The 23,441-nt window shown below is 48.0% G+C and overlaps 4 protein-coding genes across 6 annotated transcripts in view; 1 reads left to right on the top strand and 3 right to left on the bottom strand.

Moving 5' to 3' along the window:
• Positions 1–4,848: 4,848 nt before the first annotated feature.
• LOC309378701 (uncharacterized protein) overlaps positions 4,849–23,441 on the bottom strand; it is a 42,186-nt gene continuing 23,593 nt past the window's right edge. The window contains exons 1-3 of one of the 2 annotated variants that reach the window (XM_081927276.1): positions 9,195–9,431; positions 7,952–8,096; positions 4,849–7,084 (exon numbers count right to left, since the gene is read on the bottom strand). In XM_081927276.1, coding sequence (XP_081783402.1) covers positions 5,228–6,454 — 1,227 coding nt within the window. In that variant the 5' untranslated portion in view covers positions 6,455–7,084; positions 7,952–8,096; positions 9,195–9,431 and the 3' untranslated portion in view covers positions 4,849–5,227. Of the gene's footprint in view, positions 7,085–7,951; positions 8,097–9,194; positions 9,432–23,441 lie in introns of those variants that run through there. The other variant, XM_081927277.1, reaches the window with a different exon arrangement.
• The window catches only part of LOC309378831 (zinc finger protein 500-like), a 58,066-nt gene continuing 46,613 nt past the window's right edge, over positions 11,989–23,441 (top strand). Inside the window, exon 1 of the mRNA XM_081927538.1 lies at positions 11,989–12,023. The gene's annotated coding sequence lies outside the window, so the exon portion shown is untranslated. The remainder of the gene's footprint in view (positions 12,024–23,441) is intronic.
• The window catches only part of LOC309378648 (uncharacterized protein), a 113,767-nt gene continuing 105,899 nt past the window's right edge, over positions 15,574–23,441 (bottom strand). The window contains exon 2 of the transcript XR_014172150.1: positions 15,574–15,897. The gene's annotated coding sequence lies outside the window, so the exon portion shown is untranslated. The remainder of the gene's footprint in view (positions 15,898–23,441) is intronic.
• Positions 15,905–23,441, bottom strand: part of LOC309378644 (uncharacterized protein) — a 47,954-nt gene continuing 40,417 nt past the window's right edge. The window contains exons 2-3 of one of the 2 annotated variants that reach the window (XM_081927123.1): positions 18,322–18,466; positions 15,905–17,785 (exon numbers count right to left, since the gene is read on the bottom strand). In XM_081927123.1, coding sequence (XP_081783249.1) covers positions 16,021–17,667 — 1,647 coding nt within the window. In that variant the 5' untranslated portion in view covers positions 17,668–17,785; positions 18,322–18,466 and the 3' untranslated portion in view covers positions 15,905–16,020. The remainder of the gene's footprint in view (positions 17,786–18,321; positions 18,467–23,441) is intronic. The other variant, XM_081927124.1, reaches the window with a different exon arrangement.

Here is a 23,441-nt window from a genome sequence, read left to right as displayed (position 1 = left end):
ACAGCTCCTTCATGAGCGGGGAAGCTGTAGTCCCTCCGCAGGGGCCCCTTGGGCCTGATCCTGCAGGGCTCATCTGATGTTCTGATGCAAGTGAGCCCTCCTTTCTCCTCAAGGTGAACAGGGTTTCCCAAACTTGGGTCTCCAGCTGTTTATGGACAATAGCTGCCATCACCCCTAGCTAGCAAGACTAGTGGTCAGGCATGATGGTGAAAAAGATTGTAAATCAGCTCCTCCTTAAGGGATGCAAGAGGAGCCCATCTAGGAAACCGTAAGTCTCCCAATGGTTGGAGAAACTAACAGAGACTAACCAGAGTAATGCTGGAGCAAACCAGCTGCTAAGTCTGATTTTTATTAAGTTAAAAAAGGTAAAGCACCCCTGGACTGTTAAGTCCAGTCAAAGGTGTTTATGGGGTTGTGACGTTCATTTTACTTTCAGGCCCAGGGAGCTGCCGTTTGTCCACAGACAGCTTCCTGGGTCATGTCGCCAGCATGACTAAACAGTTTCTGGGACAACAGGACACTGTGACGGAAACCAGAGTGCACTGAAATGCCATTTAGCTTCCCACCACAGCGGTACTGATTTATCTACTCGTACTTGCATGCTTTCGAACTGCTAGGTTGGCAGGAGCTGGGACAGAGCAATGGCAGCTCATCCCGTCTTGGGGATTCGAACCGCTGGTCAGCAAGCCCGAGAGGCTCAGTGGTGTAGACTGTGATACATAGATAGCAGTCAAGTACAACATTCCTAGTTAGTCTAGAGTGGACATGCAAGGGAATGTCTGGTCCAGTCAGTCAAAAACATCCTGTTTCCTCCTGACTAGGACAAACTTCCTTTAGCATGTGACTAGAGGTGGGCGTGACCTTACCTGTTCAGGTAACAAAAGCACAGGGCAAGCAGACCCCCTCTCTCTTTCTCCATCTTGCTTTCGCCATGTGAGCTGCAGTGAGTGACAGTCTGCAGTCACTGGGATCAACCCCTCATATGGGGGTAGATCCACGTGTATATACTTTGTAACGAAGTCTGCCTTCAGGGATCCATCTGTGAACTGAATGTGTGAGTACACTTCTTTTATATACTTTACTCAAGATTGTGTCGTGTCTATTCTTTTTAAGAGGGATATAAGGGAAATTACCAGGAATATTATATTGAGAAGCATAAACAAGCTTGCAACGAGCTAACCACTGTGTGTTTAAAAGGGGATTGTAAAACTCTGCTAAGTTATAGAACTTGCTAGCACAAGTTAGGAAGTATATTAAACAATATATCCTCTCCTGCCTCTCTGAACATTCCCACAAAGGGTTATTGGCCCCAGCGTTGCGTAGTTTTGAAGGGTTGCAGAGGATTGAGATCCTAAGCTGAAAAGTATTTTTCTGAGCATACTTCCTGGTAAGCACATGGTCCTTTGTTCCACAGTGTGGTGGGGATTAAGCACCCTACTCCCAGTCCCTCAGAGTTCACAGTGACCTAAGGCAGTGAAGATCTGTTTTGTATTTTGAGATTTTGTATATTTTTGAATTTTGAGATGGCCAGTATAGCTTTTGATAGTGATGCAGGGCAAGAAATGCCTATGCTGAATGAATAAAATTTTGTACACTGGAAGCAACATTTAATAGCACTTCTAAAAGCAAAAGGAGTCTCCGGAGGTCTAGGGACAAAGTGAGAGCTGTTTCCTAGTTCTGCTGGATCTCTCAACGGCTTTTGATACCATTGACTATAGCTGGGTGCACTGTCATACAGTGGTTCCATTCTTCCTCCTGGGCCGTGTTCAGAAAGTGGTGGTGGGGAATGAGTGTTCAGACTCCTCAGCTCTCACTTGTGGGGTGCCTCAGGGTTCTGTCCTCTCCCCCATGCTTTTTAACCTCTACATGAAGCCGCTGATGGAAATCAACAGGGGATCTGGGCTGGGTGTTCATCAATATGTGGATGATACCCAGCTCTACCTCCCTTTTAACCAGTGAGGGCAGTGAAGGTCCTGTGTGAGTGTCTGGAGGCGGTTGGAGAATGGATGGTGGCTAACAGATTGAGGTTTAATCCCAACAAGACAGAAGTACTGTTTTGGGGGGATAAGGGGCAGGATGGTGTGGAGGACTCCCTGGTCCTGAATGGGGTAACTGTGCCCTTGAAAGACCAGGTGCGCAGCCTGGGAGTCATTTTGAACTCACAGCTGTCCATGGAGGCACAGGTTAATTCTGTGTCCAGGGCAGCTGTCTGCCAGCTCCAACTGGTGCACAGGATGAGGCCCTCCCTGCCCGCGGACTGTCTCGCCAGAGTAGTGCATGCTCTAGTTATCTCCCGCTTGGGCTACTGCAATGTGCTCTACGTGGGGCTACCTTTGAAGGTGACCCAGAAACTGCAATTAATCCAGAATGTGGCAGCTAGATTGGTGACTGAGAGTTTAATAGGGGAATGCAAAACTCTGCTAAGTTATAGAACTTCCTAGCGCAAGTTAGATAGGATATTATTAAACAATATATCCTCTCCTGTCTCCCTGAAAATTCACACATAGACCACAGTGCCACCCGCATGCTCCTTGATCTTTTATTAATAGACCTTCTGCAGCAGAGTCTCAAGGCACTCACACAGGAGGAAGGAGGGAACTCTGAACAAAAGAAAGGCCAAATGTTTATAAATTTCAAAAAAGGTTGTCCACCCCACCTTTTCCCGCCCTCGTAGATCTGTCACAGAGGACGTCAGAGAGGAGGTCCCCCAGCGTGAGGTTACAGCTAAGGATCCTTTGTGAAGTGGTGGTTGATAGTGACATGTTTGCTATTCATGTGTTTGCAAAGTACTTGGTGCCGGTGTCTGGGCTGAACCCATTCTGTTAATGGCTGTCCCTTTTGTGATGTTGCAGGAATGGGCACGCCACAGGCAACAACACTGGAAGCCATAATTAGAATGTTGTGCTAAGATGCTCCCAGCTTTGTGTCTGATTGGGACTGGGAGAAGTCAGTCTTTATTTGTGAATGGTTGTTACTTTGTTTGAAGAATGGCTTATTCAATAAATGTGCCTTAGTCATGAATGGGTGTGTTTTTCACTGTGGAGCCACTGGATGACAGTGTGGGGTGGTCTATATTGGGTCTGTCATGACAGCAACAGTTTCACTTAGTTCCAGCTATTTTGTACAAAGTTTTACAAAGTCTATTTCAGTAGCACATTCAAAGCATTACACAGTACGATTTTGTATCAACATGACCACCTTAGAGCCAAGGCTTTACACTGTTGGGAGCATACATTTCTTAATAACAATCACAGAAACATAACAGAGAACGGGCCCCCTTTCCCATATATATAAATGGAAATTCTAGTCAGGCTCTCCAGGTGGCTCTGGCAAGTGAGCCCAGCTGCATGTGACAAGGGTGGGGAGGAATTCCTTCCTGGCCTTCACCTTTGAGTATAGGGGTCACTGCCCCTATTCCTCTAGCACAGGGGTCAGCAACCTTTTTCAGCCATGGGCCGGTCCACCGTCCCTGAGACCATGTGTGGGCCAGACTGTATTTGAAGGGGGGGAAATGAATGAATTCCTATGCCCCACAAATAACCCAGAGATGCATTTTAAATAAAAGGACACATTCTACTCATGGAAAAACATGCTGATTCCCAGACCGTCCACAGGCCAGATTGAGAAGGTGAATGGGCCATATCTGGCCCTCAGGCCTTAAGCTGCCTACCCCTGCTCTAGCAGAAGCGATTGTGGGGCTTCCTTGCCCGCTTCCATTCAGCTCTGCCATCCTCAAATGGCAAGTCTCCTTCAGCGATTGTGGGAGCGGACAGGCTGGAAGCTGAAGTGGCTCCCCTTGGAGTAGGCTTTGCTTTGCTTTCTGTTGAACTCAATCTGTGTTTTTAATGTTCTGTTGGGTACCTGAAGCTCCTCCTCCCCCCTCTTGGAGTTAGGCTTGGGGGACAATCTCCCATTAAATTACAGTATTTTAACTTTTCTTCAGAACACAGGGGGTGGGGAGAAGTTATGGTGAAGAAGCCGTGTTTGGAGATCATGAGGTGGGGTGTGTGTGACACAGTTTGGTGCAAAAACCATCTTGAATGTTTGAGTAGAGCAACTCCAGGGCATGAGCCAAGTAGCAGCAGGGTAGGGGCCACGTGTAGAGCAAGTCCCACGCTGAGGTCAAAAACACACACAGAGGCAGCAGGACTTCTTCAGTAATACTTTACTGAGCTTTCAAAGCATACAGTTCTCACTGGGTCTCCAGTGAGGCACGAAACTTAGCTCCTGAGAGCAAATCCAGTTTCAGCAGTAAAAAAATACAGCACACAGGATATCAGGAACACACACCGGCAGAAGGGAGGAAGGGAGGAAAGAGGCTGGAAGGACACAGGGCAATGGAGGTGTGTGTTTCGCTTCCTGTCGTCTGGGAGGGAAGTCAGCAACTCGGCATCTGCAGGGGCTTCATGAAGAAAAACTTTCTGCCTCCTGCTTCCAGGCACATCCCAGAAACACACACTGTGATTCACGGTGTATTGCAATATCAATTGCTTTACAAAGCCCTGATCCTCACCACCAGCAATCTAGATTCCCCCTCTCTATCAAAATGAACTTTACATATAAAATTATAATCACTGTTGTGAGACATTACCTTCATTATTTCATGACTATACAGTTTTACATATAAGCACTCCATACATCTAAATGGGTTCTCCCCTTTAGATCTCCCTAGATGTTTCATAAAAACTCCATTGTAACTAAAGCACTTTCTGCGATGTTTCCATCTAAACTGCTTCTCATCTTTGAGTTTGTTGTTGGTTTGTAGGGCGTCAGCTCTTAAAGTTATTCCTGACCGTGAAGAAAAAGAAGAAAGTTTGGATTTGATATCCCGCTTTATCACTACTCCTTTCCTTTCCTCCCCCACAACAAACACTCTGTGAGGTGAGTGGGGCTGAGAGACTTCAAAGAAGTGTGACTGGCCCAAGGTCACCCAGCAGCTGCATGTGGAGGAGCGGAGACGCAAACCTGGTTCCCCATATTAGGAGTCTACAGCTCTTAACCACTACACCACACTGGCTCTGTTGATGTAGGACTTCCAATAGGACTGAACCTCTACCCTTAAAGTTCTTCTTGACATTTATGTGGTTTGTCTTTTGTGTGAGTTTGTTGACGTAAATCAAGGGTTTCACTCTGACTGAAGCCATAAGTGCTTCCCCCCCCCTCTGTGTCTGTAGATGTCTTCCTCTAAGATTTTCACTCTTATTGAAACTTTTCCGCACTCCATTCATTAAAATGATCTCTCCCCTGTATGCGTCCGTTGATGTATATTGAGATGCCCACTCTGACTGAAGCTCTTTCCGCACTCCATACATTTATATGGTTTCTCCCCTCTGTGAGTTCGTTGATGTGTTCTAAGGTTTGCATTAAAATGTAAGCTCTTTCCGCATTCCATACATTGAAATGGTTTCTCTCCTGTGTGAGTCCGTTGGTGTGTTCTAAGGTTTCCAAACTTACTGAAGCTCTTTCCACACTGTATACATTTAAATGGTTTCTCCCCTGTGTGTGTTCGTCGATGTAAATGGAGTCTTGAACTGTCACTGAAGCTCTTTCCGCACTCCATACATTTGAATGGTTTCTCCCCTGTGTGAATCCGTTGATGTGTTCTAAGGTGTGCACTCTGACTGAAATACTTTCCACAATCCATGCATTTAAATAGTTTTTTTCTTATGTGAGTCTCTTCATGTGTTCTAAGGGTTCCACTAAATCTGAAATTCTTTCCACACTCCATACATTTATATGGTTTTTCACCTGTGTGAGTCCGTTGGTGTAATTTAAGGTTTCCAATCTGACTGAAGCTCTTTCCACACTTCAAGCATTTAAATGGTTTCTCTCCTGTGTGAATCCGTTGATGTGTTCTAAGGTGCGCAATTTGACTGAAGCTCTTTCCACACTCCGTACATTTATATGGTTTCTCCCCTGTGTGAGTCTGTTGATGTCTTCTAAGGTTTCCATTGAAACTGAAGCTCCTTCCACACTCCATACATTCAAATGGTTTTTCTCCTGTGTGAGCCCAATGGTGTTTACTGAGCTGTCCACTCCGCTTGAAGCTTTTTCCACACTCCAGGCATTTAAATGGTTTCTCCCCTGTGTGAGTCTGTTGATGTGTTCTAAGTTTACCATTGTCACTAAAGCTCTTTCCACACTCCAAACATTTAAATGGTTTCTCTCCTGTGTGAGTCCGTTTGTGTCTTCTAAGGTTTCCATTATCACTAAAGCTCTTTCCGCACTCCATACATATAAATGGTTTCTCCCGTGTGAGTCCGTTGATGTATATTGAGGTGTCCACTATGACTGAAGCTCTTTCCGCACTCCATACATTTATATGGTTTCTCCCCTGTGTGAGTCCGTTGATGCCTTCTAAGTGTTCCATTATCACTAAAGCTCTTTCCGCACTCCATGCATTTAAATGGTTTCTCCCCTGTGTGAATCCATTGATGTCTTTTAAGGGTTGCATTGAAACTGAAGCTCCTTCCGCAAATCATGCATTTAAATGGTTTCTGCCCTGTGTGAGTCTGTTGATGTATTCTAAGGTTTCCATTGAAACTGAAGCTCCTTCCACACTCCATACATTCAAATGGTTTTTCTCCTGTGTGAGTCCAATGGTGTTTATTGAGCTGTCCACTCTGACCGAAGCTCTTTCCACACTCCATGCATTTAAAAGGTTGTTCCCCTGCATGCGTCTGTTCATGTTTTCTAAGGTATCCATTCTGACTGAAGCTCTTTCCACACGCCATACATTTAAAAGGTTTCTCACCTGTATGTGTCCGTTGATGTAGATTTAAGTGTCCCCTCTGACTGAAGTTCTGTCCACACTCTGTGCATTGAAATCGTTTCTTGCCCATTTGAGTCTGTTGATGTGTTCTAAGTTTTCCACTGTCAGTTAAACTTTTTTCACTCTCCATACCTCTAAATGGTTTCTCCCGTTTGAGTTCATTGATGTGAGATATGTGTGCTCATTCAGTGAAGCATATTCCACATTTCACACATTTTAATGGCTATTCCTAATGAAACGGAAGGTTCCCCATCTCCCAGAATTCTGACTGTCTTCTGTATCACCTTCTTCAGAATGGGCAGAAAGGAAATCCTGTTTGGGTTTCAAGGAAGAGAAGAAAGGGAAAATAACAAATCAAACACAATTAGCCCCTTTTCTTATTTCAACATTTCCTATATTCCCCTGCCTCCTACCCATGTTCCCAGTTTTTATGAAATGAAGATGCAATGATGTCAAATGATAGTAATGCATCAGCAACCTTTCGTAATCCTCAATCATCATTAATAAAGCAGCATGATCTTGGAAAACAGCCTTTTCAAATCAATTGTTTCCTCACAGGAAATACAGCTGCTCTCTGTCCAAGAAACAGCCCTCTCTTTCTCTGGTTCATGATTCCTTTGGACATTCCCCATCCTCTGCATCATAATCCTCCATCCACCTCTGTCTCTTAATGAATCACCTGCACAGTCCCATTGGCCTCAGAAGGTCCAAGTGGACTATTATGTGAGACCCAGGTCTACATCTTCTCCAGGGACTGTGGTCTGGGTCAGTCAGAGAACTAGTGACCAGGCTTGGTGCTTGGGGTGAGCTGAATGGGTGCTCAGGGAAGCTCCTGTTGTTGGAGATGGACCACCATCTACATGCCTTGCATTGGAGGGAGCAGGAGAAGCAGAAAGAAAGCAGCTGGCAAATTGGAAACACCCCACCCCAATGGTTCTTTATAATGTTGATGTCCTGCCTGATCTCGTGCCCCTCTGCTGATACAGAACTATCCTAATCTGACACTGACAAAGCTGGATATTCAAGGCAAAGGGATAACTGTACTTAGTAGAAACTTCAGCCTTGAATATATGGTATTGATTCCTTGATGCGCTGAAGTTGTGTTTGGTGGGGGAAATGACATGCACCTTATGGGGTAATCTATCCATCAATGGTCCCCACCCTGCACTCAGCTCTCACCTGTGGCTTCCAGAAGCTGTCAGCATGCAACAGGGGCCACAATCCCAGGAACAGCTTTAACCGGCCGGCTAAACCAGGTGAGGATAGCTGGTGGGTCTCAAATCCTTGGTGTGTTGGGGAATTCTGCTGCAGGTGAAGGCAGGCCCTGGTGGATGGAGAGGATGAGAACAACAGTGAATCCCACAGTCCAGAAGGCAGATTCTGCCCATCCTGCAGAGGAAAGGGAAGGGAGCCCATTGAGAAGGAAAACTCTGATCCTAAACTTTGCTGCCTCATGACTTATCTTCAGGAGAAGAAAATGCTATGGAGGAAAACCTACACAAATCTTGAGTGGAGTCTCTAAGATGCTTGGATAGTGCTCTGTTGGTGCTGACCTTTAAAGGGTCATAGTTGCATTTTTCAGGCATAGAAAAGTATTGATCTAATGTAGAGAGATCAATCATTCCTGGTCTATTGCTTCAAGAAGGTTCTGGTGGTTTTACTCTGTGTGATTCAAAGCTGGTGTTTTCTCTAGCTGGAACATTTTAGCTGATAAGGGAGTTCCCTTCTGCTGAGAGCAGGTGATTTGGGATCAATTGTTATTCTCATCCTCAATGCACCAGGCAGTGGAAAAGACACTTAAAGATGGAAGCCTGAGAGAGAGGAAAAGGTTTCTGGCTGCTTCCTGGGTGGGATTGGGGAAACGAAGATCTCCTTCTGAGAAGGCCTCTCCCCTCCCCTCTTCCTGGACAGGGAAGGAGCTTATGGGGGCTTATGGGGTGGGAAGAGGATGGAGGTTGCAGGAAGGAGGGGAGGGGGGACATGACCCCCCACTTTCCAGGGATCCCTCTGGTTGCCTTGAAGGGGTGGCCGATTCCTGGGAGGGAGGGAGAAGCCAAGGCGGCCCCTCTGGAGAATCCACGCAGGCGCCACCATGGAGAAGTCTCCCCAAAGACTGGTCTTCCTCCCCCCCCCCAATGCTGCCCTTCCCTGCCCCAGGGATGCTACCCCTCCCCACTTCCTCGACTCCCTCCCTCTGTCCCAGAGTCTCCCCTGCACCCAGAGGCCCCCACCCCTTGGCGCCTTATATGGTTAGGGTTATCTCTGCCGCTGCCAAGGCGCCTAAGGGGCCAAGGAAAGCCCCCTTCGCAGCACACGTGCAGGGATCCAGGCCCTTCCCATGGGGCCCACGAAAGGCGCTTTGGGGAGCTGGCGGGGGTCTCTGGGTCCTTTTCTCCCCTCTCCTCCCCCGGGAGCCCTTTGCCTCTTTGTCCTCGCTCCCGAGTCTCATTTCTTTCCTGCAACATCCACGGGGGGCGGGGATCTTCCTCTTCCCATCCTCCTCCCCTTTCCGAAAGCGCCCCCCCCCCCGCGAGCTACGCCGCAGAGCAGCAATTCGGAGTAGAAGCTCCACTTGCGGGCGAAGCAGGCAGGTTGGGAGGGGGGCTCTCTCCCCTCATTCCGGAAACAGAAGCCGGATGGAGAGGAGGAGGAGCAGAAGGAAGAGGTGCGACATACGGGGGGATTTGGGGTTGTGGGGGCGGAGTGAGAGGAGGATGTACCAGCGAGGGAGAAATTGAGGGGGGCGAAGGAGAGGAAGGTTTCCCCCCTCCCTTCTTCCTTCAGGGGATGAGGAGAGCGGGAAAAGGTTGATCACGCCAATCCATTTGCAAAGCTTGTCCCCCCCCCTACAATGTTTGCATTGCAAAATCCTTCCCTCCCCACCCCACGCCATGAGCTTAGATCCATTCCATGTTTTAGGACGGTATTGGTGCACATTGAGCAGCGGGTTAGGCTCTGTGACACCTGTGTTACGGAAAGAATGGGGCTTGGGCTTTTGCACACACAGCCCCGACACCCAGGTAAAATTCATCCCTTCTGTCTCCGTCAGAGGTAACACAATGAGGCCAGGAATAAAACAAGGCAGCTGTTGATCTGTTTGCGCGCAGAGCCCCCCCCCCCATGCAAGGAGTGAAGCAGCCCAGAAGTAAAGCGCGTTGCAATTTGGACACCCTCAGATAGTCGCCCACCCCCCTGCCTTTTCCCGGCCAGCCTGAGAGATAATTGGAAAGGGTGGATTTCTTGACTCCACAATCCATCATCGCAGACCCGTTTCATTCAGGCATACAGATCTGCTCTTTGGAACAGTCTGCTTGGATCATGTGGATCATCAATGGATCATCAATGATGTCATACCCATCTCACGGAGGGGGGGGGCTCAGGAAGAATCTCCTGCCACGTGACTGGGGGAGTCTGGGGGCTGGCGGGGGTCAGACAGGGCTGCTGTTTTGCTCTCCTTACTATTTCAGCTCAGGTTTTCCTGGCAGAAGTTACATTTCATCAAGAAATGGGTGGATTCATTGAGGAAACGGGGCTAAGTGAAAGCATCCGTTGCAAAGAGGCAAATGTGTGTACTTTGTTACCATCCAGTGAGTTGTGTTGCAAAGGCTATTTGCAGAAAGGCGCCTATTGTATCACCTGCGGCTACATGCCGGAGTTTTGGTGTTTTTTTGGAAATGTGTCTGTGTAAATGCACTTATGTCCGTGCATTTATAATGGCAAGTCATTAAATCCCATGAGATCCACAAGCACCAAACCCGTAAGCCCACATAGGAGTCCAAAAGCACAGAACGAAGCAGCCCTATCAAAAGCTGGGTGTCTAACAACAACAGTAACTTTTTTTGTACTAGTTACAGATAGGTAGCCGTGTTGGTCTGCCATAGTCAAAACAAAAAAATTCCTTCCAGTAGCACCTTAAAGACCAACTAAGTCAGTTCTTGGTATGAGCTTTCGTGTGCATGGTATCTGAAGAAGTGTGCATGCACACGAAAGCTCATACCAAGAACTGACTTAGTTGGTCTTTAAGGTGCTACTGGAAGGAATTTTTTTGTTTTTTTGTACTGATACGGAAGGGGGGGGCATGTCTTCTTCACCTTCTTCTTAGCTACAATATATCCATTTATTTCCAATTGTCAATGTCAAAAGGGACTAAAATCTATAAAATTCATAGAAAATCAACGTGCCAATTTGCTCAATTTCTTTAGGACTCCATGACACCTCCCCTGTCCTCCATAATCCCTCAAGCAAGGTGTCAAGACCCTAATCCTGTCAAATCACTCTGCCAAATCTTTCCTCCGGGCAATGCCAGTACATGGACCATTGTCTTCTCATCACTAAGGAAGTGTTTATCTACGCATATCTCCAGCTCTGCATATTCCCCCCTCCCTCCTCCATATGTTAATCCTGTGTAACCCAACCTCTTCTTAATGTATTCATGATGTAACCTGTGTAACCCAACATCTTCTTAATGTATTCATGATGTAACTGTGATGTATTTTGCACTGTATTCTGGGACATGGAGGGAAGTTTCAAAAGTTCATGTCACCCCTTTCTCGCTGTTCAATCTCGCCTTGAACCTGTTGCACAATAAACTTGGATCTTCTGCAGTTTGCTCCTGTGCCCGGCTGAGCTCATTTTCCTCCGCAGGGACCCGCGGACTTAGTCTGACGAGCTTGGTGGCAGAGTAGCCTCGCACCCAGATTTTATTGTAACAGTACCCCACCCATCAGACTAGATTGCTCAAGCCACTCTGGGCAGCTTCCAAAAGAATAGAAGAAAACATAACACAACATGAAATATTAAAAACTTCTCGATAAAGTGCTGCTTTCAGGCGTAGGGCTTTCAAGGTCAGCACCGACACTTTGAACAGTGCTCGGAAGCGGACTGGGAGCCAGTGAAGTTTTCTTAGGACCCGTGTTCAGGGGCCAGCTGTTAGGGGACCATTCAGCTGCTGTCCATAACTGAATGTATCCCTTGCCGGAAGTAATCCATAAACCTCTCCTCCTCCGCCTTCTCGGGATGCCATTGGTGCGCGATGCTCCGTCTCTCGAGAGGGAGAGGCGTGAGTTGGGTGTGCTCGGCGTGCCAAGGGTTAAACGGAAAGATCTAGATTCCTAGACAGGAAAGTAAGAGGGGGGGCAGGGTCCTTCAGAGTGAAAGCCCAACCCCTCCCTTTCCTGCAAGAAGCTGGGCGTGTGGGGGTCCCATTGGTTCGGCTTTGCAGAGGCTGTTTGGGGGCGCCTGCTGGGATCCGGTGAGTCTCCTCTTTCCCAGGACAGGGCCCATGGGGAGGGAGGGGGGTCCCAGCGTTGCATGGCGAGAGGGGGGCAAGTCAGGGCGCGGAGAGTCGTAGGAGGGCAGCAGATCTGCTCTTCCTTTGCATGGATGCGCTGCTGGCCCCTTGGATCCAGGAGCGGGGAAATGCATGGAGAGAAATCCCATTCAGATGTATGGATCAGTCCCCTTGTATAACAGAGGTTGGCCGTGGATGGAAACATTTGGACATGAAATATACCCTGGTCCCTAAAACCTCACCTGTGCAAGGAAGGAAGGAAGGAAGGAATGCAGAGAAGCGAAAGCGCTTCCTCTTGCAGGGCAGAGTAAACCTGTGGAACTCCCTCCCACAAGAGGCAGAGGCCACCAATCAAGGTGGTGTTAAAAGAGGAGGGGGCCAATCCATGGAGGAGGAGTAGGACAGAGTGATGGGGGAATCCTCTGCTCTGTCTCCTGCATAGGAAGCAGCCCTATGGTCTGATCCTGCAGGCCTCCTTTTTTCCTCCAGTGCTTAATGTTGGGATTCAGCCAAGGAGTCCGTGTGCTGGGTGATCTCCAGTCCTTGGATCAGCGACCCGAGCTTCAGCAGTCTTCAAAAGCTGGGCATGCACACTCAACAGAGTAAACACACAGCAGAAGTGGCTGGAGAGGCATATGTGAGCAGATTTACAAGCAGTTTATTCAGCACACATCAGGACAAAGGAATCATGTCTGCTCTCCTTCATGTCCAAACAAGACAGCATAAGCAAAAGCTATACAGTGGTACCTCAGTTAAGTACTTAATTTGTTCTGGAGGTCCATTCTTAACCTGAAACTGTTCTTAACCTGAAGCACCACTTTAGGTAATGGGGCTTCCTGCCGCTGCGCTGCTGGAGCACAATTTCTGTTCTCATCCTGAAGCAAAGTACTTAACCCGAGGTAATATTTCTGGGTTAGCGCTGTCTGTAACCTGAAGCATCTGTATTCTGAGGTACCACTGTGCACAAAGAGAAGTTCCCAGAAAGCTGTGCTGGAGTGTAAACAGCCAAGGCATTCAGAGCAGGAGAGGTCCTGCTGGAAAGGAAACAACCAGTGAAACTGTTTTTAAAACAGGAATCCAATGTGTTTGTCGTGGGGGGACTCAGTGGGGAGGGGTAGACCCATGGATGCCGCCTTGATCTCATTGGACAAGGAGGTGGGAGAGAAATGCCATTCATAAAGAGAGGCAGCCCAGCCAATCATCTGGCTGCTGCATTTTGAGCCAGTTCCCGAGTCGCCTTTGTCACCGGAAATCACCCCCCCACACACATTTGTCACGTGTATTACACAAGCACCACACTCACACGTACACGCATCTCCCCACCCCCAGCCCTGGAGATGCCCCTTTAGAGGGTCACCTTCCCTTTAGCCTTCCGTAAATAAGGAAGCGCTGGCCTGACGGCTTTCCACTCTAGCGCTCCGCATCGTCCTATTCTTAACTTGGGTAGACCGGGCGACTGAACTCTGGATCACTCGACAGCCGCTTCAACCAATGAGCATTAGCGAACAGCGCCCCTGGTGGCGACTGCGCTGGTACTGCAGCCGCCATTCGCTGTGTCCCTGTTTGACAGCTCACTGATACAACGTTTCCGAATTCACTCAACCGTGACTAATCCAATCAAGAGCTTGCTACATTGTTTCCTGAACTTGGGGTTGGTTTGAACTTCAAAGTATTCGCCGTTTTATATTCGTTAAAAATCAACCGTACGACGGATTTTTATCGGACCACTTTTATTTTACTACATATCCAAAGGACTACCAAAGGGGGGTGACATGACGCTGGGTAACCATAATCTCCTGACCGAGCAGTCACGTACACAGCGATTCCCCCCCGGCTGGCGTGATTACCTTGATAGCCATCGTGATGAGTCCAGACAGGAGACTATCAAGAACACAATCAAGCTGCACCTTTTAGTGTATTCCACCCAGACTTGTACAAAGGACACTGACCGGATTCCCCTCAGGGGGCAGGAAACTTCGCCCTTCTCCTTTTGTTCTTGAAATTGACTCATGTGGGGAGGAGGCAGGAGGCTCCGGCCAGGTGTCAGGACACTCGGATTACCTGTGTAGCCCCTCCTCGACTCCTCCTAATTTTAATGTAATCATGATGTAGATGTGATGTAATTCTGGGGGTGTAGTTTGGGGATTAGTAACTAATAAAAGTTAGGGTCTTCTTTTGTTCGGGGCTTCCATTTTGCTTCACCTCGTGGGCGGTGGGAGCCCTGTCGCGACAGTCTTCCTTCTAATAAAGACCAAGCCTACTGGCTGCTGTTTTGCTCTGACTTGCTCTGGTTGGTGTCTCTGTTTGTCCAAGGGAGCCCTTGGATTTGTCCGGTAACAGCCTTCAAGGCAGTTCCACACAGAGAGCGTTGCAACCGTCCCATCTGATGCAGAGCAGGGAGGACCAGGGCCATGTCCTCTCTGTCCCAAAAGGTCTGTGGGGTGGGGAACTAGCCTGAGCTGGACATGGGCCTCAAGCGACCATGATGGACCCAGGAGTGCCCTCAAGTATTCATGACTTGGGAGGGGCATGTTAAGCAATGTAACATCATCATCATTATTGTTAGTTCCCTGTCTGTACTGTGGTACCTCGGGTTACATAAGTTTCAGGTTACAACTCTGCTAACCCAGAACTTTGCTTCAGGATGAGAACAGAATTTGTGCTCTGGCGGCGTGGCGGCAGCTGGAGGCCCCATTAGCTAACGTGGTGCTTCAGGTTAAGAACAGTTTCAGGTTAAGTACGGACCTCCAGAATGAATTAAGTACTTAACCTGAGGTACCACTGTAATCTGAATCTCCTAGAGCAGATTACAAATTTTTTAAAAAACAGTTGAAAACACATCACAGTGGTACTGCAGGTTAAGTACTTAATTCTTTCCGGAAGTCTGTTCTTAACCTGAAACTGTTCTTAACCTAGACACCACTTTAGCTAATGGGGCCTCCCGCTGCCGCCGCACGATTTCTATTCTCATCCTGAAGCAAGGTTCTTAACCCGAAGTACTATTCCTGGGTTAGCAGAGTCTATAACCTGAAGCGTCTGTAACACGAGGTACCACTGTACTCTCATAGAAAGGCGAGTCCTACATTATTTGCTTTTAAGTGCACACAAACGCACCCGTCTTGCATGCTTAAGTACAGCAACTCCAGGGCATGAGCGGAGTAGCAGCAGGGTAGGGGCCATGTGTAGAGCAAGTCCCACGCTGAGGTCAAAAACACGCACAGAGGCAGCAGGACTTCTTCAGTAATAGTTTACTGAGCTTTCAAAGCGTACAGTTCTCACTGGGTCCCCAGTGAGGCACAAAACTTAGCTCCTGAGAGCAAATCCAGTTTCAGCAGGGCAATGGAGGTGTGTCTTTCGCTTCCTGTCGTCTGGGAGGGAAGTCAGCAACTCGGCATATTCAGGGGCTGCACAAAGCAAAGCTTTCTGCCGGCTGCTTCCAGGCAAATGGGCATCCCAGAAACACACACTGTGATCTGTGGTATGTTGCCATATCAATTGTTTTTGGAAGGTTATCTAGAAACCAGTATGGGACAATATATCGCCCAGCCCTCACTGACCACCAAGCAATCCAGATAAACCCTCACCCTTTCTCTATCAAAAGCTACTTTACATCTTAGATCATAATCACATTGTTTGGCATTGCCTTCAATATTTCATTACTATACAGTTTTACACATAAATACCAGAACTTCACATACACAACATGTATTAAAGACTGATTTCCTCCTGAATTCATTTCTGTGAAGAAAAGAGTGGACTCTGAGAGGAAGACGTCCAACACTCCATACATTTAAATGGGTTCTTACATGTGAGAGTCTCTGGATGTTCCTTAGAACTTCCACTAGGACTCAACCTCTATCAACTTTCCTGATATTTATAAGGTTTGTGTTTTGTGTGAGTTTGTTGACATAAATCAAGGGTTCCACTCTGACTGCAGCTCCTTCCACATTCCATACATTTAAACAGTTTCTCCCCTGTGTGTCTGCTGATGTTTTCTAAGATTTCCATTCTGACTGAAGCTCTTTCTGCACTCCATGCATTTATATGGTTTCTCCCCTGTGTGAGTCCGCTGATGTCCTCTAAGGTTTCCATTATCGCTAAAGCTCTTTCCGCACTCCATACATTTAAATGGTTTCTGTCCTGTGTGAGTCCATTGATGTTTATTGAGGTGTCCACTCTGACGGAAGCTCTTTCCACACTCCATACATTTAAATGGTTTCTCCCCTTTGTGAATCAGTTGATGTTTTCTAAGGCATCCATGATCACTAAAGCTCTTTCCACAGTCCATACATTTATATGGTTTCTCCCCTATGTGAATCCGCTGGTGTAATTTAAGGTCTCCATTCTGACTGAAGCATTTTCCACACTCCAGGCATTTAAATGGTTTATCACCTGTATGAGTCCGTTGATGTCTTCTAAGCTTTCCATTATCAGTAAAGCTCTTTCCGCACTCCATGCATTTAAATGGTTTCTCCCCTGTGTGAATCCGTTGATGTTTTTTAAGGTCTGCATTCTGACTAAAGTACTTTCCACACTCCATGCATTTAAATGGTTTTCTCCCTGTATGAGTCTGTTGATGTCTTCTAAGGTTTCCATTATGAGTAAAGCTCTTTCTGCACTCCATGCATTTAAATGGTTTCTCCCCTGTATGAGTCCGTTGATGTGTTCTAAGGTTTCCATTGAAACTGAAGCTCTTTCCACACTCCATACATTTATATGGTTTCTCCCCTGTGTGAATCCGTTGATGTATATTGAGGTATCCACTATGAGTGAAGCTCTTTCCGCACTCCATACATTTATATGGTTTCTCCCCTGTGTGAATCCGCTGGTGTAATTTAAGCTCTCCATTCTGACAGAAACCTTTTCCACACTCCATACATTTAAATGGTTTCTCCCCTGTGTGAGTCCGTTGATGTTTTCTAAGGTCACCGTTCTGACTGAAGCTCTTTCCACAATCCAGACATTTATATGGCTTCTCCCCTGTGTGAATCCGTTGATGTGTTCTAAGGGGTCCATTGTCACTAAAGCTCTTTCCGCACTCCTGGCATTTCAATGGTTTCTCCCCTGTGTGAATCCGTTGATGTGTTCTAAGGTTTCCATTATCAGTAAAGCTCTTTCCACACTCTATACATTTATGTGGTTTCTCCCCTGTGTGAGTCCATTGATGTGTTCTAAGGTTTCCATTGAAACTGAAGCTCTTTCCACACTCCATACATTTATATGGTTTCTCCCCTGTGTGAGTCCGCTGATGTAAACTTAAGTGTCCATTCTGACTGAAGCTCTTTCCACAATCTATGCATTTAAATGGTTTCTCCCCCGTGTGAGTCCATTGATGTCTTCTAAGTACATCACTCCGATAGAAGCTCTTTCCACACTCCAGACATTTAAAGGTTTTTTCCTCTGTGTGAATCCGTTGATGTAAACTTAAGTGCCCATGTTGACTGAAGTTCTTACCACACTCCCTGCATTGGAATCCTATCTTGTCCATGTGAGTCCACTGATTTGTTCTAAGTTTTTCACTATCAGTGAAACTTTTCCCACACTCCATACCTTTCAATGGTTTCTCCCCTGTTGGACGTCGTTGATGTGAACTATGTGTGCTCATTCAATAAAGCATATTCCACATTTTAATTTCTATTCCTCATGAAACCAAAGGTGACGCATCCCCTGGAGTTCTGACTGTCTTCTCCATCTCCTTCTTCAGAGTGGGAGGAAGGGAAATCCTGTTTGGGTTTCAAGGAAGAGAAGAAAGGGAAAGAGAACACATCAAGCTCCATTAGCACCTTCTCCTATTTCAACGTCTCCTACATTCCCTCACCTCCTACCCATGTTCCCAATTTTTAGGAAATGAAGTTGCAATGTCAAATGATAGTAATTCATGAGCAACTTTCAAAATCCTCAATCAATGTTCATAAAGCAGCTTGATTCTTTAAAGAATGATGTGCTGCCTGATCTCGTGCCCATCTTCTGATGCATGACTATCCAGAAACAACACTGAAAAGCAGGATATTCAAGGCAGATAGATAAACTGTACTTAGTGGAATGTGTAGTACCTTGAAAATGTAATATTGATTCTCTAGTGGCCTGAAGTTGTGTTATTTCTGGGGACATGAATTAATTCCCGTTCTGTCTTAAAGATCATAATCATACAATATCATGTGGTGTTAGGGGAGTGTTAGTACCTTTGGTGGGGAAAATGTCATGCACCTTATGGGGTAATTTATCCACCATTGGTCCCCACACTGCACTCAGCTCTCACCTGTGGCTTCCAAAAGCTGTCAGGATGGAATAGGGGCCACAATCCCAGGAATGGCTTCAACCAGCCGCCCAAACCAGGCGAGGATACCTGATGGGTCTCAAATCCTTGGTGGATTGGGGAATTCTGCTACAGGTGAAGGCAGGCCCTGGTGGATGGAAAGGATGAGAACAACAGTGAATCCCACAGTCAAGAAGGCAGATTCTGCCCATTCTGCAGAGGAAAATGAAGAGCAGATGGGTCTCATCAACCTGGGAAGGAAGCCCATCGCGAATGAAAACTCTGGTCATAAAACTTTGGTGCACTCCTTCACTTCCTTTTGAGTTACCTTCAGGAGAAGAAAAAGCTATAGAGGAAAACCTACACAAATCCAGAGTGGAGTCTCTAAGAGGGTTGGATGGTGTCCTGCACACCTCCTTCCAGCCACTCCTGCAGCCAAGCTGGTGCCTAACGTACTGCTCTGCTTTCCTTGGGAACATATTAGCCAGGCTGAGAAGGGGGTCTTGTTGTCTAGGCAGCCCAAGACCCCCAAACACACTGTCCAGGCTCACAGTCCTGCTAACACAGCAGTTTCAGGCAGAGAGATGAACTCAGACCTGTGTATCAAAATCTCTCCAATGTGGAACAAGGAAAACAGAAGCGCTATTTACATCATACATTAATTAAAAAGTATTCAGAATATTTGTCTTTTGAAGAAAAGACCACTAAGTATGGCCCCTTCAAAGCTAATGAAATATTGTGCCTGGAGCTTTTGGGGGTGCAGGACCAGGAAAGCTTCTGCCACCATTATCCTTCCAATTGGGATTCAGGCCTCATGATGGGACTGAAACTGTGCTGGTTGCGCTGGATGATGATGCGCTAGAGTCTGAGGGGAAAGTTTTTTCCTGGTTCTGCTAGATCTCTCAGCGGCTTTGGAGACCTTTGGCCATAGTGTCCTACTGGACCCTCTAGGGGAGCTGGGGGCACTGCTGTACAGTGGTTCCCCTCCTTCCTCCTGGGCCGTGTCCAGAAAGTGGTGTTGGGGGATGAGTGTTCTGAACCCTGGGTTCTCACTTGTGGGGTGCCTCAGGGCTCTGTCCTCTCCCCCATGCTTTATAATATCTATATGAAGCTGCTGGGAGAGATCATCAGGGGTTTGGGCGGGGTGTTCACCAGTATGTGGGTGATACTCAGATCTTCTCCTCATTTAAATCAGAACCAGTGAAGGTGGTGAATGCCCTGTGTTGGTGCCTGGAGGTGGTTTGAAGATGGATGGTGGCTAACAGATTGAGCTTGAATCCTGACAAGACAGAAGTACTGTCTCTGGGGAACAGGAGGTGGGCAGGTGTGGGGGACTCCCTGGTCCTGATGGGGTAACTGTGCCCCTAAATAACCAGGTGTGCAGCCTAGGGGTCATTTTGGACTCACAGCTGCCCAAGGAGGTGCAGATCACTTCTGTGTCCAGGGCAGCTGTCTAGCAGCTCCATCTGGAACGCAGGCTGAGACCCTCCTTCCTTGCAGACTGTCTCGCCAGAGTGGTGCATGCTCTGGTTATTTCCGGCTTGGACTACTGCTATGTGGTCTACATGGGGCTACCTTTGAAGGTGACCCAGAAAGTGCTACTGAATGGGAGCAGCCGCCAAGACCACATATCACTGCCCCTAAAGGACCTTCCCTGGCTCCCAGTACATTTCCAAGCACAATTCAAACTGTTGGTGCTGACCTTTAAGTGTCATGGTTGCATTTTTCAGGCAAAAAAAAGTATTGATCTAATGCAGGCTTCCTGAAACTCGGCAGTTTCCTTTCTGCTGAGAGCTGGTGGTGGGATCAGTTGCGATGAGGTTATGAAGAACCTTTCTTGTTTTGGGGAACCAGATGAAGCTGGTTTAAATTGGAGTGAGCCAGGCTTGTTATCCAGTCCCAAGGTTACTCTGACATTTAATATAAATTACAAGGCCGAAAGGCGCCTGGTCCCACTTCCTAGTCTGCTATTTCTCTACTCAGCTTGTGTGATTCTTACTTGAGTGCAGTTTTGGTATGCTAAGTTAGGGTTTTACGTAAGTTAAGTTTTTGCTATTTTTTGGATCCTCTTATGCTTCTTTGCCTTCAGTAATACATTTATTTGCTGAATGAGATCCTTATGGAGCAGTAAGATCTGCAACCTAAAGCCCTCAACAGCCTCGGCCCTGTAGACCTGCAGGAGCATCTCCACCAACATCGCTCAGTCAGGACAGGGAGGTGCTCCTTCTGCTGATTCCCGCCCCCCACGAGAAGCAAAGTTACAGGGAAGCAGGCAGAGGGTGAGGAAATGGGCAACATTTTGACATTTAGAAGAGAGCTGAAGGCAACCCTCTATCGGGAGGTTTTTAATGTCTGATGTTTTAATAATAATAATAATAATAATAATAATAATAATAATAAATAAATAAATAAATAAAATTTATTTATATCCCGCCCTCCCCAGCCGAAGCCGGGCTCAGGGCGGCTAACAACAATCAAATAATCAAACAATGAAATAATCCAACATTCTAAAAACATTCCATTATAAAATGAGTCTCCTCTCTCCCAACATGGGGCCCATGGGGAGGGAGGGGGGTCCCAGCACTGCATGGCGAGAGGGGGGCAAGTCAGGGCGCGGAGAGTCGCAGGAGGGCGGCAGCTCTGCTCTTCCTTTGCATGGATGCGCTGCTGGCCCCTTGGGTCCAGGAGTGGTGTCAGGGTTTCTGGGAGAGAGGAGGAGATGACAGAGGAGACGGAGAGCGAGTGGGAGGAGGGGCAGAAGGATGAGGAAGAAGATGACGGAATTCTGAGGGAATCCACGAGTCTGAGCAGCGAGTCAGAGGATTCTCAAAAGGGGGTTACCTTAATCAAGCAAAAGGGAGGAGAAGGGAGAAGCGGAGAGGAGCCCAGTGGAAGACAGACGCAGCAAGAGGCGTCTCAGCCGGAACGGAGTAAAGGGGGTGGAGTCGTCAGCCTCTCGGAGGGAGCAGGATTAGGAGAGAACAGAGAAAGGGGGTTGGAGCAAGGTGTTCAGCCGGAAAGGGTGGAGAGCAGAACAAGGGGTGGTGTAGCGGTCGAAAGAAAGGTCAGCAGCAACGTACGCGCGCCAAGTTCAAACGTAGAGGCGCGCGGAAGTGGAGAGAGCTCAGGGGAGGAGCCCGGCCCTAAAGCCAGAAGGAGGGGGGAAGAGGCGGCAGAGGATTCAGCCTCAGGCGAGTCACGGAGAGAGGGAACCCAGGGGGGCAGGAAGACCCTGCGGAAAAGAAAGGAGAGGAAGAGGTGGTCTAGAGCCAGGCTATTAAGTTGGTGTGGAAGAGGGGAGGGGTCAGAGGGGACTTACTGTCCCGGCCACCCAGGACGGGTCCCAGCTCACAAGAGACCTCACTCCGTTGCAGTTTATTTACAGGAAAAGTTTATTGAAGATTTCTGCTTCTCGTACAGTTCAGCATCGTGGCCGTACGTCTGTCACGTTAGACCGCTGAAGTCCCCTCTGACTCCTCCCCTCTTCCACACCAACTTAATAGCCTGGCTCTAGACCACCTCTTCCTCTCCTTTCTTTTCCGCAGGGTCTTCCTGCCCCCCTGGGTTCCCTCTCTCCGTGACTCGCCTGAGGCTGAATCCTCTGCCGCCTCTTCCCCCCTCCTTCTGGCTTTAGGGCCGGGCTCCTCCCCTGAGCTCTCTCCACTTCTGCGCGCCTCTACGTTTGAACTTGGCGCGCGTACGTTGCTGCTGACCTTTCTTTCGACCGCTACACCACCCCTTGTTCTGCTCTCCACCCTTTCCGGCTGAACACCTTGCTCCAACCCCCTTTCTCTGTTCTCTCCTAATCCTGCTCCCTCCGAGAGGCTGACGACTCCACCCCCTTTACTCCGTTCCGGCTGAGACGCCTCTTGCTGCGTCTGTCTTCCACTGGGCTCCTCTCCGCTTCTCCCTTCTCCTCCCTTTTGCTTGATTAAGGTAACCCCCTTTTGAGAATCCTCTGACTCGCTGCTCAGACTCGTGGATTCCCTCAGAATTCCGTCATCTTCTTCCTCATCCTTCTGCCCCTCCTCCCACTCGCTCTCCGTCTCCTCTGTCATCTCCTCCTCTCTCCCAGAAACCCTGACAAGTGGGAAAATGCATGCAGAGAAACCCCATTTGGATGTATGGATCAGTCCCCTTTTACAATAGAGGTTGTCCGCGGATAGAAACATTCAGACATGAAATATACCCTGGTCCCTAAAACCTCACCGGTGCAAGGAAGGAAGGAAGGAAGGAAGGAAGGAAGGAAGGAAGGAAGGAAGGAAGGAAGAGAAGAGAAAGCGCTTCCTCTGGCAGGGCAGAATAAAACCTGTGGTACTCCCTCCCACAAGAGGCAGAGGCCACCAATAAAGGTGGTTAAAGGAGGAGGAGGCCAATCTGTGGAGATGGTGATGGATGGCTCCTCTGCTCTGTCTCCCCTATAGGAGGGAGCCCTCTGGCCTGATACTGCAGGGCTCATTTTCTCCTCCAGTGCTTAGTGTTGGGATGCAGCCAAGGAATTGGGGGGAAATGGCAGCCCCCCAGCTGTGCTGGGCGATCTCCAGTCCTTGGATCAGCATGAAACTGCGACCCGAGCTTCAGCAGCCTTCAGAAGCTGGACACGCACACTCAGCAGAGTAAACACACAACAGAAGTGGCTGGAGAGGCATATGTGAGCAGATTTACAGTTTATTCAGCACACATCAGGACAAAGGAATCATGTCTGCTCGCCTTCATGTCCAATGCAAGACAGCACCCCACCTGAGGCACCACTTTAGCTAATGAGGCCTCCTGCTGCTGCTGTGCCCCTGGAGCACGATTTCTGTGCTCTTCCTGAAGCAAAGTTCTTAACCCGAGGTAATATTTCTGGGTTGGCGGTGTCTGTAACCTGAAGCATCTGTAACCTGAGGTACCACTGTACACAAACAGAAGTTCCCAGAAAGCTGTGCTGGAGTGTAAACAGGCATGTGACACACAACAGTCATGCCTGTCCCTTAAGATGGAACGGAAATATTCTAACACTTAGTTCCTCCAGATGCAAGCGTGGCCTCTGAGGTTGCTGGGGGTTGGACTAGATGATCCTTGGGGTGCCACCCACCTCTATAGTTCCATGAAAGCACCACTGGAGGTCTCACAAGCCAAGG

Source organism: Podarcis melisellensis (assembly GCF_964234715.1).
Source record: "Podarcis melisellensis genome assembly, chromosome: 10".
Taxonomy (NCBI): Eukaryota; Metazoa; Chordata; class Lepidosauria; order Squamata; family Lacertidae; genus Podarcis; species Podarcis melisellensis.
Note: the sequence above shows the minus strand (reverse complement) of the source record. Positions and strands in the feature narration are given on the sequence as shown.